The sequence below is a fragment of the Lepisma saccharinum genome, chromosome 12 (genome assembly GCF_977018435.1).
Source record: "Lepisma saccharinum chromosome 12, izLepSacc3.1, whole genome shotgun sequence".
NCBI classification, from domain to species: domain Eukaryota; kingdom Metazoa; phylum Arthropoda; class Insecta; order Zygentoma; family Lepismatidae; genus Lepisma; species Lepisma saccharinum.
In genome coordinates this window covers 40,781,271-40,798,628 of record NC_139240.1, presented here as the reverse complement: position 1 = coordinate 40,798,628, position 17,358 = coordinate 40,781,271, and the positions used below count along the sequence as shown (strand labels likewise).

General features: G+C 36.7%; 1 protein-coding gene across 1 annotated transcript in view; it reads left to right on the top strand.

Moving 5' to 3' along the window:
• LOC145996447 (serine protease inhibitor dipetalogastin-like) overlaps nt 1–17,358 on the top strand; it is a 74,035-nt gene that overhangs the window by 37,054 nt on the left and 19,623 nt on the right. Inside the window, exons 6-7 of the mRNA XM_083132932.1 lie at nt 11,522–11,704; nt 13,880–14,071. Coding sequence (XP_082989058.1) covers nt 11,522–11,704; nt 13,880–14,071 — 375 coding nt within the window. The remainder of the gene's footprint in view (nt 1–11,521; nt 11,705–13,879; nt 14,072–17,358) is intronic.

Below are 17,358 nucleotides of genomic sequence, written 5' to 3'. Positions count from 1 at the left end.
CCAGCTACATGAACCTTCCAGTTTTTGTTATATAGTTATACGGGATGGTGTAGCTAGTGAGCCACACTTATACATGGGACCAAATGCCATCAAAGAATTTGCACATAGAATAGAAAATGAGTGCCGTGACATAGCATCTAACATCTTATTAAAATCAAAACCCATGTTGCCTTTAACAGAGAAACAGATTGAAGATTTCAACAAAGCAGAAAAATGCCCGGTATGTGATTGTGAATTTTCAGATACAAATATCAAGGTGAAACACCATTCTCATACAGATGGTAAATTCAAAATGGCCCTGTGTAATAGCTGCAATATTAAGATCAAGAGACCAAAATTTATCCCTATATTTTGCCATGGAGCATCCAATTATGATTTCCATCATCTGATCAGATACGAGGGGTTTGACAAGCAGAATTTAAACATTTTAGCTGAAAATGATGAGAAATATATATCTATTAGCAAGATAATTAAAGTTAATAGTGTTCCTATTCACATAAGATTTCTTGATTCATACAGAATTTTATCGGCTAGCCTGGCTACACTGGCAAATCAATTATCTGATGATCAATTCAAAATCACAAGTGCTTTGTTTCCAAATCAGGACCTGAAATTAATTAGGCGGAAGGGTGTATATCCATATGACTATGTTACAGATTTTTCTAAATTTGATGAGTGTTCTCTGCCACCACAAGAAGAGTTTTACAGCAAAATCAGAGGATCTGGAATCACTGATGAAGATTATCACCATGCCCAATTGATGTGGAACAATTTAAATTGCCAGACATTTGGTGATTATCACATGGCATATTTAAAACTTGATGTCACCCTCTTAGCTGATATATTGCAGGCATTCAGAAAATCTTCTATGCAAAATTATAAACTGGATCCAATATATTTTTTCAGTGCCCCGGGCCTAGCATGGGCCGCAATGTTTTTCAACACCAAAAAGCCATTGGATCTGATCCAAGATCAAGATACGTATCTGTTTATGGAGAAATGTATAAGAGGAGGGATGGTGCAATGTTCCCAGAGATATGCCAGAGCAAATAACAAATATATGCCTGATTATGATCCAGCACGGCCATCAAATTATATAGTGTATGTAGATGCAAACAGCCTCTATGGTCATGCCATGATGCAAAAACTGCCATATGCAGGGCTTGAATGGGTTGAAGATTTCAATATTGAAGATCTTCAGGACTTTGATGACAGTAATTATGGCCTATTCTTAGAGGTTGATCTGACAATTCCTGATGATTTGCACAATAAATTTTCTGATCTGCATCCAATTCCCGAGGTTCAGTGCTCACCTGGCTCTAAACAGAAGAAGCTCATGATAACTCTGGAGCCGAAACAGGGTTATGTCATATATTACAAAAACCTCCAGTTCCTGATGAAACATGGTGTTCAAGTGACCAAAATTGGAAAAGTTTTGAGGTTCAGGCACTCAGAATGATTGAAACCATACATTGATACAAATACAGAGCTTCGAACATCTGCAAAGAGCCAATTTGATAAGGGCTTGTTTAAATTGATGGTTAATTCTGTGTATGGCAAAACTATTGAAAATGTCAGAAAACATACCGATGTTAAAATAATTACTGACTACAGCCTGAGCAAAAAATTGGTTGCAAAGCCTAATTTCAATTATAGAAGAATTTATGATGAAAATATGGCACTTTTCAACATGAAAAAAACAAAGATCAAATTTGATAAACCTATTTATGTAGGGGCTGTGATATTGGAATTGGCCAAATTACATATGTTAACATTGTATTATGATGTGTTGAAACCTTTTTATGGTGATAATATAAAATTGATGTACATGGACACGGATAGTTTTATTCTTGATATTAAAACAGAAGATGTTTATCAAGATATGTCACAGCCTGAATTGTTTAAATATTTTGATACCAGTGAACATACAATAATTCAACCCCATAACAAAAAGGTGCCTGGCAAATTAAAAGATGAAACACTTGGTGATGTTATTGTGGAATTTGCTGGGTTAAGTGCCAAGATGTATACTTTTAAAACATGTAGTGGCGCTGTTGCCAAAAAGGCCAAGGGCATTGGCAGAGTGACTGTGGAAAAAGAGTTTGTATTTGAAGATTATAAAAATTGCCTCAAATCCCAGAATTTAATCAAAACATCAGAATCCAGAATTCAGAGTGTGGATCACTTATTGACTTCAAATATTGTAAGAAAAGTGGCCCTGGACCCACATGATGATAAGAGATGCATTTTGTCATGTGGCATACATACTTTACCATGGGGTCATTGTGATTTGAAAAATGGAAATCAATGCCCAATTACAGAGAATGATTTGAAATAAATAAACATGCCTATGAACTTATTTGGGTTCAAAAAACAGGCTATTATGGACCTGCCGACACCACAACCCTCTTCTGATATGCTGTCTAAACTGAGTGGCTTGTTAATTATTCATCTGAACAGCATATTTACAGATAATGATGATGAAACAGGTAAAACATTGTACATATTTAACAATAATTTAAATCATTACCAATTACCTGTAGGTGGGCAATTGCAATTTATTACAACCCCTGAGGGTGATGTTAAAATTTCAGTAGGGAGAAATATTTATAGAATTAAGCACTCAAACATGGTTTCTGGCACTGTTTATACTGTTTCTGCTGGTGACTGCTTATATATTGAGGTCCCTGGATCATATGACAAGCTTATACCCTTTTTTATAGAATTAAGAATCAGATACTCTATAATAAATAACCACTAAAACAAAAATGCCTAATGATATATTTGGCCATACAAGACATGAAGATCACAGTGATGAGATTCTGATGCTTGATGTCAGAGTCAAGAAATTAAGAAGTGATTTACAAGCTTTACAGACCACACTCAATGCCAGTCTTCAATTAGAAATTACAAATTTACAATCACAATGCATGGACCCTCTTCTTAAAATTGATTCTGAACTCAAAGTGCTGCTTCAGAAATATACTGATCTGGCAACATTGGATAATTTTCAAAGTTTAGAAGAAGCTGTAGCAGCTCTTCAAGCCAAATTTAAGACCCAGGCCACCAATTCTGAGCAATTGAAACAACAATTGGAAGAGCAAATAAATAATGTCCAGGCACAGCTCCAAACAATTGTCAAAAGCATAAAATCACAAGAAGATTTTGATCTAGTGATTTCCACTCTAAAAGAACAGATTCAGTCACTCCAGATACCTAATCTGGACCCCCTGAACAATGCCATAGCCGAGGTTAAAGAAAAAATTGAGACACTTGAAAATTTTATGAACAACTTGCCATCTTCTGATGCTTTGAATGCAATAACTCGGAGTGTAGCAAATATTAAGCTGCAACTTGAAACATATGAAGATTTTGGAAAAATTCAAAGTTCCATAACCCATCTTGAAGGTACAATAGCAGCAGTGCAAAATGATTTGGCAAATGTACTAGAATCCCGATTGCCTGGAATTGTAGATACCCTTGTCAGTGTCCAGCAACAAATCACAAAGCTTGAAAACCTCAACACGGAATCTGAGCTATCTCATTTTCATCACTTGATCGATGATATCCAAACAAAGCTTGAAATTTTACAACAATCCACACCCTCTCAGGCAGATATAGCCCTGCTCCAAAATGCTATGCAAAATGTGGCTGATGCTTCTGAATTAAACAATGTAAAATTGGCACTTGAATTTTTGCAAAATACAGTATCAAATCTGCCTACATCACAGGAACTTAAAAATATTAAGAGAGCAGTGAATCGCATATTGAAATCAGAAGATATCAAGAATATCCAGACAGAGATCAAACAACTTACTCAGACAGTGGCCACTCAACCAACTAATCAACATATTAATGAACTGCATGCCCTGTTTGAGGATATCAGAAGACAGGTCCATGATCTTACTGCTCAAAATTCAAAATTGGCAGTTGTTGAAAATTTGCAACAAATTGTAGCTAATATCAAGCAACAGCTAGGGACCATGGAATCCAATCAAGCAAATGCTCTGTCTGTTTTTGCCACCCAGCTTCAAGAGATTGTGCAACAATACAAGAAACTTGTTGTGGACATAAAAATCAAGCCAGGCCATGATGATGTTGTTAGGACCATCAATGAGCACCTTGAATCTGTAACAAGCAGATTGCTCACAGCAGAAAAAGAAATAACAGGCATAATCGAGAATCCAAAACATTCAGTAATTCTTGAATTGTACAGCATCCCCAACAAAGAATATGATTCTCCATTTACACCAGGTGGCAAAATATATATGCTGTCCCCTGCACAATTTTATTACCAATTTTTTGTTGGGGGCACATTGAGACCAATCAAGATCAAATATTGGCTTCAACCACAGGCACACCACTACCCCACCTTATCAATAACAAATGCTGATAACAAAGCAAAAATCACCAGTGTAGAATTGGAGGATTTTACAGATCCCAATACATTAGAAACAGCATATATTGAAGATGATGGCTCTCTGGAATTTAAAATACAAATAGGGGACAAATTATATTTAGAAAATCCTGTAGTATCAGCTGCTGAACACCCCATAGTTGCAATATTCTTGTTTTCATATTATGTTTAGACAAATTATTGTTGATGAATTACACAGACAAGCCAGACATAATTTTAAGAGACTGCCAGTAGTCACAAAAGGCATAGATGATTTATGGCAGAGCGACTTGATTGAGATGGCAAGTGGACAGCTGAAAAACTTAGACAAAATCAACAAGGGCTACAAGTATCTACTTACTGTAATAGACACATTTTCAAAATTTGCCTGGGCTGTGCCACTCAAATCCAAGACTGGAAAATGTGTTACAGAAGCCTTCAGGACAATCATCAATCAGAGTGGAAGATCCCCGCGCTATTTGCAAACAGATAATGGCAAAGAATTTTATAATTCAGTGTTTCAACAATTTATTAAAAGCCAGGCAATAAAACATTACTCGAGTTACAGTGACCTCAAAGCCTCAATTGTAGAGAGATTCAACAAAACCCTAAAAAATCTTATGTATAAACAATTTACCCTCCAAGGTAATTATAAATGGATTAATATTCTTCCAGAACTTCTACATAAATATAACAACTCGGTCCATTCCACAATCAACATGAAACCCTCTGAAGTAACTTCATCTGATGAGCAAAAATTGATCAGGACTGTTTATTATCCTAGATACCAGCCAACAACAAGAAAGGCCAAATACAAGGTGGGTGATCAAGTAAGAATCAGCAAATATAAGCACTTATTCAAAAGAGGCTTTACAAGAAACTGGAGCACTGAATTATTTACAGTGGTTCAAGTTAAACCCGGGACCCTTAACACATATATAATAAAAGATCATCGAGGAGAAATTCTCAAAGGCCGATTCTATGAACAAGAGCTCAGCAAAACTAAACAGCCTGACACATATCTCATAGAAAAAATAATCCGCAGAAAAGGCAACAAGTTATTTGTCAAATGGCTAGGACTTCCGGAACACAGCTGGATCGATGCAAACAAAGTGATACTATGAACACCTGGGATGTTATAAAAAGGCTGCCAGAACCTGAACAACAGAATAAGAGAAATGGCAACTTGCTGCCTGATAATATTAGATGTCTTATTGTTGGGCCATCGGCTTGTGGTAAAACTACACTAATGGTTGATAATTTTTTATTGGCACCCAACTGGTTAGACTGGAAAAACAGGCACTTGTATATCTTCTCTAAGAGCTTGGAACAATTAAAATATCAGCAGCTGATGAAGCTATATGATGGATTGGATATAGCCACTTTTGAATCAGATGTTAAGCCACTCCATGAATGTCTCGATAATTCTGTTGTTGTGTTTGATGACATTATACTGGATAATCAAAACAAGGTTAGAAATTTCTTTACACAGGGCCGACACAAAAACATTGATTGCTTCTACCTGGCACAGACTTTTTCTAAAATTCCGAAGCAGCTGATCCGAGATAACAGCAATTTTATATGTGTGTTTCATCAAGATCATACCAACCTCAAACACATACATGATGAATATGTAGGTGGGGACTTGAGCTACAATGATTTTTCTAAATTTTGCAGCAGGTGCTGGAACCAGGACAGTTATGGGTTTGTCACTATTGATATGACAAGAACACCCAATAGTGGCAAATACAGAAATAAAATCAACAATTTTCTAGACATTGAAATATAAATAAATAAACATGAAAAGGCCAATAATTGATGATCTTAAGTTAAGAGATTATCTTGTAAAAAGATTTAAGGGATGGAAATCAGAGAACCGAGGAATTTATGAACAACACAAACAAACAGAACAGCCTATCATTGATGCTATTAGTGAATTAGGTAAGAATATCAAAACTGTTACAGAGCAAAATCAAAATTTGATCACAGAGCTTGTACCTGTAGCTGCAAGGAACATATTAGATTATCCATTCACCCCACTTTCCAGTATTCATACACCTAGTCCTATTGCTCCTAGAAGAATTGAAGCTACTCAGGATCCTATTGAATTGGGTCTTCTTGCTCAAAAATATTTAACCACACCTAAAGACAACAAAGATGAGGTCTTTGGCTTATATGCTGACACAGAGCTTGATGGTAGTATCATACATAGAATTGGCAATTTCAGAGTAACATTTATGGGAGATGATCTGATTGTTTATTCAGAATCTCATCTTGGACAAAGAGGTGGTTTTGTTAAATATCCCGGCACACCTGGGTTGTGGGAACTGATGACTAGGAAAAGGCCTGGCAGCTATACAGATCAAGATTATGATTATTACAAATAAATATTAATACAATCAGATGCTCTATACCAGAACAATGATCCCACACAAAAAAGAGTCAAGTCTAGCAGTGGGGCAAAATACAATAATTTAATCAAGCCCATATGGTCACAAATCAAGACAGGCAGTGGAATCAAACAATACAACACCCTGCCTAAAGAATTTGTGTGGGTTGATGATGTCAGGAAACTTGTAGATAGGTTATTGGTGATAGCTGGGGAGGAAAATGCTGGCAACCACAATTTTTACAATGAAAAGGTTGGAATTATGGACATGATAAGCACAAAATTGTCTAATTTTATAGTGAATGACACTAAGGGGATTGGATATCTTATAAAAATTATTAATACTCTACCACCTAAATTTTGGAATATTTCTGAGGGTCGGGGCCTGGTTAATGACATTATAAACAAGCTGCCATTTGAACTACATATTCCAGGCTATCAGTATTGTGGTCCAGGCACAAAATTGGACCATAGATTAAACAGAGGGGACCCTGGTGTTAATCCCCTAGATGCTGCTTGTAGAGACCATGACATAGCATACAACACAGATTCTGATCTTGACAAGAGACATGTTGCAGACAAAAAATTAGAAGAGGCTGCATTTGGTAGATTTGTAAGCAAAGATGCTTCTTTGAGTGAAAAAATAGCAGCATTGGGAACCACCATAGCTATGAACACCAAACAAAAACTGGGGTGGGGGCTGTGAATATATATATAATAAACCTACAATGAAGGCCAAGGGTGTTATGTATCAAATACCTTATGCAGGTCTCAAATCTCTTAAAACTATTGATAGTCTTTTAACCAAAAAGCAGCGCAAGAAAAAAAGCTCTTGTATTGCCAAGGGCCATGGTATGAAATTGTTGCTTAGTACCCCCCAATTAAAAAAATTACAACAATCTAGAAAAAAATCACATGTGGGGGGTTTCATATTTACTATCCCGGCCATCTTAGCTGCTCTCGGGGCTGTGGGGAGCTTGGCTGGGGGATCAGCTGCCATAGCAAAAACAGTAATAGATGCCAAGAAAAATAAGGCAGAATTAGATGAGCAGAAGCGCCATAACCTGGCCATGGAGAAAAAAGGCAAAGGTGTTAAGAGAGCCATGAATAAGTTTAAAAAAAACAAGAGCCGCTTACAAACCAAGATATTGAAGCTTTAATCAAGCCACTGGGCATCAAACATTTTAGAGGTGTGTACATGTCTGATTCTTTACCAGAACAACCACTCAACAAAGAGTGTGGCATTGTTAATTTGGATAAGTACAAAAATCAGGGCACTCACTGGATTTGTTATCTTAAATATTTAAAAAATGAGGCATTTGTGTTTGATTCATTTGGAGGTGTTCCTCCTGAAAATTTAATAAAATATTTAAAATCACCTAATCTTTATTACATTAATGCCCGTGTTCAAAACTTCAAAGATGTTAATTGTGGACATTTGTGTTTATCTGTTCTCAGATATATGTCTCAAATAAATAAACCATCAATTGAAGATTTTCAAAAAGCCTTGTGGTATCTGAAACATCATGGGGGTATTCCATCTCACCAGCCAAAATTCAATATTGAAACTCAAATTGCATGATGACATAGTGTATCCCAAAACAATAGCTCTCAGAGCATTTTATGGCATGTACTTGATCCCTAATATTACACACCACAACAACAAAATTGCAGTAGGGGATCAAAAAATTGTCATCACTCCAGGGCAGTATAATCTGTCCACTCTAAATGCTCAATTACCCAGAGGTATAGTGTTAACTCAAAATTCTGTCACTCACAGAGTAGAGATTGTATCTGCTACAGAAACAGTGGATCTGGGTACTATAGGAGAACTGTTAGGCTTTGAGAACAACACAAAACTTGAAGCAGGCATCAAACACACTGCTATGAATATACCTAAATTCTTAGCCATAGAGACTCTGAATATTCACTGTAATGTGGCGGAGGGTATGATCATCAAATCAAATGGTATAGGCACTCACAAACAAACTGGCATCATTGCAACATTCAAACCTAATTCCGAATTCATGGAGCCAATCATCTACAATCCATCCCCAACATTATATTTTCCTGTGTGCCATAATAGAATAGATTATATTGAATTGATGGTCACTAATGAAAAAGAAGAATTAGTTGATTTTGCTGGAGCCACAACAACTGCTATCATAGAGATTAATATTTAAATAAAAATACATACAAGAAGAAAATGGAAAATATTGAGAGTTATAAGCTACAATCATTCTCCCCAAACAGGAGGACATTTGCAAATTTAAATCAACCCAACACAGAAATTGAGGTTGATCTTGATGTAGGGGATGGATTTATACACCCTCACAGAGCAGATTTATACATCAAATTTGATGTTGTAAAGCTCGATGGAACAGATTATCCGGCAAATTCAAATATAAGATTGGTGGATAATTTTGTGCCGCATCTGTTCTCTGAAATTGAGATCAGAAAGCATGGTGTTGTTATAAACAGAGTGGATTATCCCGGCATTACCTCCACAGCTTTGGCCACATTAAAATTATCCAAAACCGAGGCTTCTTACTACAAAATAGGTGGATTTGAGGCTGGTGATAAAATTATATCTAAGAACCACACAGTGCTGTTCCCCATGCGCCTGTTGCCAGGATTCTTCTCAGATTACAAAGATATTATGTGGAAGGGTGGTTTAAGAATTACATTTAGAAGAGCTGCCAATGATAATAATGCTTTGATGAGGTACAGCGCATTAAACCCTACAGGAGAAGCTCTGCCTAATACCCTACCTGATGCAGGCAAATGCATTATTCAGACTATGGAGCTAAGAATCCCTGTTGTTGAATATGAGGCCAGTTATGCTCTTAAATACAAAGCTGATATAATAAAAAATCCACAGGTTCTTTTACAATTTTATACATATCAATGTGTACAGAAGCCCGCATCTGGTTCTTATTATGAGTTTGATGCTACAAATTCATTCTCCAGTATTCAATATGACATGCCTGATTTTGTGGTGGTACTGTTTCAGACTGGAAGACACAATAATCAGGAAAAAAATTCAAGTAGATTTGATAACTGCAACATCAAGAACATATATCTTAAAAATGGCAGAAATGAGGTATTCCCTAGAGAAAATTACAATTTAGACATGTCCAAGAATGATTTCCTCAAATTATATGAGGCATTTACGGCATTCAAAAGGGTCACTACTGGCAATACTGACATGTATTACACACCAGATGAATTCAAAGCACAGAGGCCCATGTTTGTCATCAACACTTCAAAAAGGAAACAAGTTGTGGTGAATGACAGGACAAACATTAAAATTATCTGTGAATTCCATGAGGCATTACCTGATGACACCATATGTAGTGTTATTCTCATAGGTGAAAAATCATATGTTTATGATGTAAGAAATGAGAGAGTCACAGAGCAATTCTAGAAGATATTTGCTCTATTATGCTGTTGTGCAACACACTTTGCCAGGTTTCAAACCTCAACTGTATATCAGCTAGCAGTGAATATCTCATGTGTGGGCATATTATTTTGTTGTATGTATTTCAATCTTACACATTTTATCAGGACTCAAACCCAAAGCTCCTGATTACAATGCAGCAATATTAACACTTCTCCATATGGAATATATCCACATTTTACTGGGTTCTGAGACCCTAATACAGACAAAATTGGATTTTGAACTGCCATAATATTTTCTAAGTCTTTGCCTAGGCTCATATTATCAGAATAGAATTGCTTTCAGCATGAAAAACAGTTCATTGCCACTATGCCAGAAGATATGTATTTTTATCTCAATAATCTTTGTTACACTTTTACATGTCGCACAGAAAGATTAATGACCTCTTCAGTGAATCGCACAGAAAAATCATTAATGCTCCCTTCTAGCTGTATAGATTATATCTCTTGCGTGCCGGCAAAACATGCAAACAATTAATTATGTTTGCCCGCTTTTCCCCTATTGTATGGCTGAGCAGGTGGTTCCCAATAGAGAATAATTTTGCTCTGTTGAACAACACTTTTTACCAGCTTTCAGATCTGGGAGTTGTATATCAACTAGGAATAATTATTCTCAAAATCTCATGTGTGGAGATATTATTTTGCCACATGTATTTCAATCTTACACATTTTATCAGGATTCAAACCCGAGCCTCTTGTTTACAAGGCAACAATATTAACATTTTGCCATCAGGGGAGGCTTCACATTTTATCAGGATTCAAACCCGAGCCTCCCGATTACAAAGCAATAAAAACCATGCACCACACTCTACTGGGTCTCAGAACCCAATAGATATGAGCTTTATATCAATTCAAGATTCCTGGGATTTTGACAGAAAAACACACTATAAACAATAAAATCATATGGGAACTTGGCATTGTTTTAAGTATGGCCAAATCTGCTTGAGGGGGGTTCATACTTTCCGAAGAGCATTTTTACAAAAATCTTGGATTAGATAGGGTTCCACACTTGAGCAAAAAACTCATATGGGCATGTTGAACAAGTTTTAAGTATGGGCAAATCTGCTTGAGGAGAGTTCATACTTTCTCAGGAAATATTTGAGGGCATTTTTACAAAAATCTTGGATTAGGCAGGGTTCCACACTTGAGCAAAAAACTCATATGGGCATGTTGAGCTAGTTTTAAGTGTAGCCAAATCTGCTTGAGGAGAGTTCATACTTTCTCGGGTTTATAATAGGTCCAATTATACTACTATGCAATGATGTATCTCTTTCCAGTAGAAGTAAAAATCCTCCATGCGGGACCTTGTTCCTTCGAGGACATAAAGTCAGCTGCATCTAATCCTATAGATTCTTGCATCATGGCGGGTGTTCAGCCAATGTGGTTGCCAGTGTGCGGATCGGATAACAACACTTACCCTAATCCCTATGTACTGGCCTGTAGAGCACTGAGGGACGAAAGTAAGTATACAGGCTAAATGCTATGTAATATGTTCAATAGCCTACTTTAATCTCTATTCGAAAGACAATGCGTTCAAGTTTCTGAATATATGAACTTACAAAAGTGCCCGTAAAGCCACTTACAGTAATAGTACTAATGACAACGGCTTTTGCAATGATTATGTTTCATTTAATTGCTCGACGTTTCGATGTTTAGTCTGAAGAGCTAAGAATATTAGTCTCAGCTCCAATTTTTAGCTCTTAGTAACACTATTTGCATTCAAGTTTAGATAATTTTATTATCTTATACAGAACAAGTTTAATTGAAACACATTCCATTCCAGTGCTTCAATAAACATTTAATTGTGTTTGGTTTTTCTTCCTCTGTAGAACAGCCACAATTTCCAAATATTACAGTAAAAATTGCCAAATTACTAAAAGCTACAATTTGTGTTTGTGGTTAGAAAAAAGCTCAATAAAACGTTCTTGATTACCGGTACATCAAAATAATAACTTATTTTTATAAGCACTAAATTCATCATTATACACGTCTCGTTGGCCAATGGCGAAGAAGCAAATTTTATATATCACTTAGATAATTTATAATATGATTATTATCCTTAATGCGTTCACATATCTCTGTGCTGGAGATGTGCCTAAGGAAGGACACATTTTTCTCGCTAATGAGTGATGGCGTGTTTTTGTTAAATAAGATGTGCAGTTCTATTTATACGATATGTATAGGATTATAACCACCTTCATCCCTATGCTTTGAATTGTTGTGATGCTCTTGTTCTACGTTAAATTCTTTCCTAACACACAGTACTTTTACTGCCACCTGACAATTTCATGTCAGAATCTCTAGATTTTCTACTGAGCAATTTCTCTGTAATTTGATCACATATTACCGTCTGTATATCAAGTTTTTTTAAAAAAGCATTGTGACAATATTTTGTTTATTTTTACATAGAAACTTCAAATATTTAAATTCACACCATTTTTTATAAAGTTGTGACGTGTTGATGGTATCATTAAGTCACACTTATAATACGGGTACTTAAACGCTGCAATTTTGAAGTCACGGTGACGTCAAACTGGAGAAACCAATAGAGGAGTTGATATTGACGTTCAAGTGAGGTCAACACAACAGTAGTAGCAATGTGAGTTACCGGCTGTTAGCTTGTTAGTGTTTAGTTCTAAATTACAATATTTAAAACTAAATTATAACCAATTTATAATAGTTATCCCGTTTCATGAATAAAGCCCCTATCACACGGAACTGGATTTCTGGTATGAATGCCCTAGTTGGCGCTGAACTAACTTTCTAGGTAGCTATCATGGCCGCCTGGCTGACTGCTTGACTGGTTTGGAGGAATAGGACATGTTCTAATTGCTACTTGCTTTCCTCGACTGGATTCTGTGGAACAGCCAATCAGAGCAAAGTTTCGCCATGTAAAGATAACCTGTGAGTGTGCAAAGGAGCGCTTTTGTCTGTGGTTTCCGAGTGTTACTTCAGCAATGTATAACGTATACAGCATGAAAGGCGCGTTGAGTTACACCATCTATGCTGAGTGCACGGTGTTTACATTTGAAACAACTAAAATATTCTTCCATACGTGTACAGTAAACGTTGTAAAGCATGTATTTAAGCAGCGCCATTGTTTTGTACCTAATAACGTATTATACGATACGTTATTCCTGTCGGTTGAATAGTTATCGGCTTTTAAAAATGTGAAGTGATGCATTGTTTACATCTCACGCGGCCGCCATTACAACTTCCCTCGTATTGGAACAAAAGTCTATCGACAAATACGCTGATAAGTATCGTGTGAGGCGAGAACTAGCAAATTGGTAGCCAGTCCAGCGCCAACTAGGGCATACCTACTGGAAATCCAGTTCCGTGTGATGCGGGCTTAACTTACATATTTTCATACATTATTCATAAATTTATATTCATATATTCATAAAACTCATAAATTATTCATGAAAGAAGAACAATTTAGTTATAAATAAATGTTATAAATTAGTTCTAAATATATATTTTAGTTATAAATATTGTAATATAGAACTAAACACTAAAAAGGTAGCGTTTTTGTACGTGTTTTAAGAATCCTCACGTGTCCAACAATTTGACAGTTATGATTGAGATAATATTACTAGCTTCCTTCTCCAAATCTGGTTTTCATTCTAATACAGATTTGACCATATCTCACCGTGGGAATTGTGAAGAGGATGACAATTATTTGAGCGCAACAGGCGACGACAGCGGGGCGTGCCACCGTCTGACAACCAGCGGCGAAATCGACCCTCGAAGGGCCATTTGCGCATCGGACGGAAGGACTTACAAGAACTTGGAACACTTCAATTGCTCAAACAAGCACAATTTACGTAAGTCTATTTTTTGTTCTATATCAGAAATATATATTTCGTTATGACGACGTGGTCATATTTATTGGGTACACGAGCACGAGACAGGCATTTGTAACTTGAGATGAGAAGAAACTTGACACGGAACCATCCTATTGTCAAAAACTGCATGCGCATGATGTCGTAGGCCGGACCGATAAAACTTTGAACCGATTCCCATCGATGCCGATATCGATGCTTGAAAATTGTTTAGTGCCTCCCCGATGGGTTACTGGTAGCGGGCGTCCTCGCCTTGTAATCAAGGGGTCCAGGGTTCGTCACCCGGTGGAGCAGGCCCGAACCCAGGATTTTTTTGAGGAGGAGGGGCAAGCCCGAAACCTTGGTTATATATATATATATATATATATATATATATATATATATATATATATAATTGTCATGAAATATATGTCAATTATTTTATAATTAATTAATTAATATATATATATATATATATATATACACACACACACACACAATTTGATTTGCTACATTTATAAACTAGAAAATTAATTCCTTAAACGGCTGGTTCAAAATGTCAAGAAATTAGAAGATAGGTGAAATATTTTTAGTAAGTGTTACATATTATTTAATTATTGCTTTTTGTTAAAAATGATAATTAAATTTTCATACTTCTATTGTGTTATGTTTTTATAATGGTGAAAATCTATTAATGGCCTCTCGAAAGGAAATATTTCCTTATCAGAGTTGTAGCTAGAGATTTCAGCGCCAAGGACGAGAATGATTTTCGCACCCCCATACCTAGACATTGTTGAAATTTTATGTAGTGAATAGCTTCCTAGTTCCTGGGTGTGTGGTTTCGCGTATGTCAGTTCACTCTGGTGCAAATGAAACATATATGTAGATTAACTTATACTTTAATAACATGAAGCACGTAAATAACACGATATATAATGAAGGTTTCCACACAAATGTACACGAATATGACGAGGCGTACAACACACGTACGTCGTCTCACGACTCAACTCGGACTCACACTGCGCATGCGCACACTGCATGGCAACAAGCTTAATAAGAATGACAATTCGTCTGAACATCACGGCCCCTCTTGGAAGATCAGCTTCCAAAATTAGAATACACAATAATTATTACCTTTTACAATATAACATATTACACTTTCTCAATTGGTAGAGGTGCAAGCTTCATAATAGGCCTCTTTAGTTCACCGTCTTTAGTTTTAACAGTTGCAACTCTTACCAAACCATCTTGTCCTTTGTGAGTTTCGATAACTCTACCTAATTTCCACTTCAATGTGGGTACGTTATCTTCCTTTATTAACACTAAATCATTGACTTGAAGGTTAGGCAATCTCTTCTGCCACTTCGGTCTACTTTGAAGTCCAGATATGTACTCCAAATGCCATCTTCTCCAAAAATGCTGCACGATTTGTTGACACCTTTGCCAACGCGTCAGGCGGTTAATTTTGCTATTGGTGAAATCATCTTCTGGAATGTTAAGTAGGTTGTCGCCAATCAGGAAATGCCCTGGCGTAAGTGCTGTCAGGTCATTGGGGTCACTTGACATGGCTGTGATTGGACGAGAGTTCAAACAACCTTCTATCTGCACTAATACTGTGTAAAGCTCTTCAAAATTCAACACAGCATTGCCCACAACACGTTTCAAATGATATTTTATGCATTTATGTTACTTTCCCAAATTCCGCCAAACCAAGGTGAGGAAGGGGGATTAAAATGCCACTTGATTCCTTCATTTGTCAGAAAGTTATGCACAGTTTCTCTATGGTTCGATTCTCTCAAAAAATACAACATTTTATGCAATAGTTTGTCAGCTCCTACATACTGAGTACCACAATCAGAATACAGGTTAGCAGGTTTTCCTCTACGAAATATGAAACGTCTCAAACATGCAATAAAAGTATTAGTAGTTGCTGAAGATACAACCTCAATGTGAACACACTTAGTAGAAAGACATATAAACAAAACAATGAAACCCTTGATTGTTTTATGTGATTTCAAAAATCCAGACTTAATTGAAATGGGACCTGCAAAGTCAGTGCCTGTGTTAACAAAAGGTCTCGCTTCGTTTACTCTAGGAGGCGGTAAACTTCCCATCAATTGTTTAGCTGTAATAGCCTTGACACGTCTACAAATAACACATTTGTTCACTATGCTACGAACCATATCTCGAAGCCCAACTATCCAATATGTTTGTGTCACAATAGCTTGTAACAGTTGCGGATTTGCATGGAGATTTTTCACATGTTCATGTCTCAATAACAGTTCAGTAAACGGATGATTTTTGGGTAACACTATAGGATGTTTCTTATCTGAAGACACATCAGCATTGTGTAAACGCCCACCTACTCGTAACACACAATTATTGTCAAAGAATGGACTCAACGAAAGAAGTTTACTGGATGAGGGGAGCTCCTGTTCTGTTTGTAAACAGTTAACCTCGCTCTCATACGCTTCACGTTGGGTGACCTTGACCCAAAACTCAGTCGCAGCTGATAACTCTTCGGTTGTCAACGTCTGCTCTTTTCGCTGCATGGATGGCGCTCTACAGTTGCTTATGAATCTAAACATCCAAGCAGTAACACGTATTAATCTCAAGAATGATGAGAATCTCTGCAATAACTCCTTAGTGTCAAAGGTTGTAGTCAACAGCACCGGAATCCTTGTTTTTCTTTCCTCCCTTTTTATTTCTTCACTTTCCACTGTAGATGATTCATGCATAGGCAACTCAGGCAAATAAAGAAATGATGGACCATTCCACCATAAATGAGCTTCACACAACTGTGTAGGGAAAGCACCACGAGAACCAATGTCTGCAGGGTTTTCTTTGGAACGTACATGAAACCACTGTTGAGGATTCGTCAGTTCATGAATGAGTGAAACTCGGTTCGAAACAAATGTACTCCATCTGGATGGATCTGATTTAATCCAACATAGGGTGATCTGGGAATCAGACCAAAGGAAAATATCGTCTATATGCAATGACAATGATGACTGCACAACACTAATCAATTTGGCTAACAACACATCAGCACATAACTCTAAACGTGGCAATGTTACAGGTTTTATGGGTGCAAGCTTTGTTTTCGAAACTAACAATCTGACTGTAACAGCGTTGTCATCATATACTGTTCGTAGATACACAATAGCACATGTACCTTTCTCACTGGCATCACAAAAACCAATCAGTTGACACAAAGTTGGTTCTCTACATTTTAAGCATCGTGGCAACTGTATGCTCTGTAACACATGTAATTCAGCACAATGTCTTTC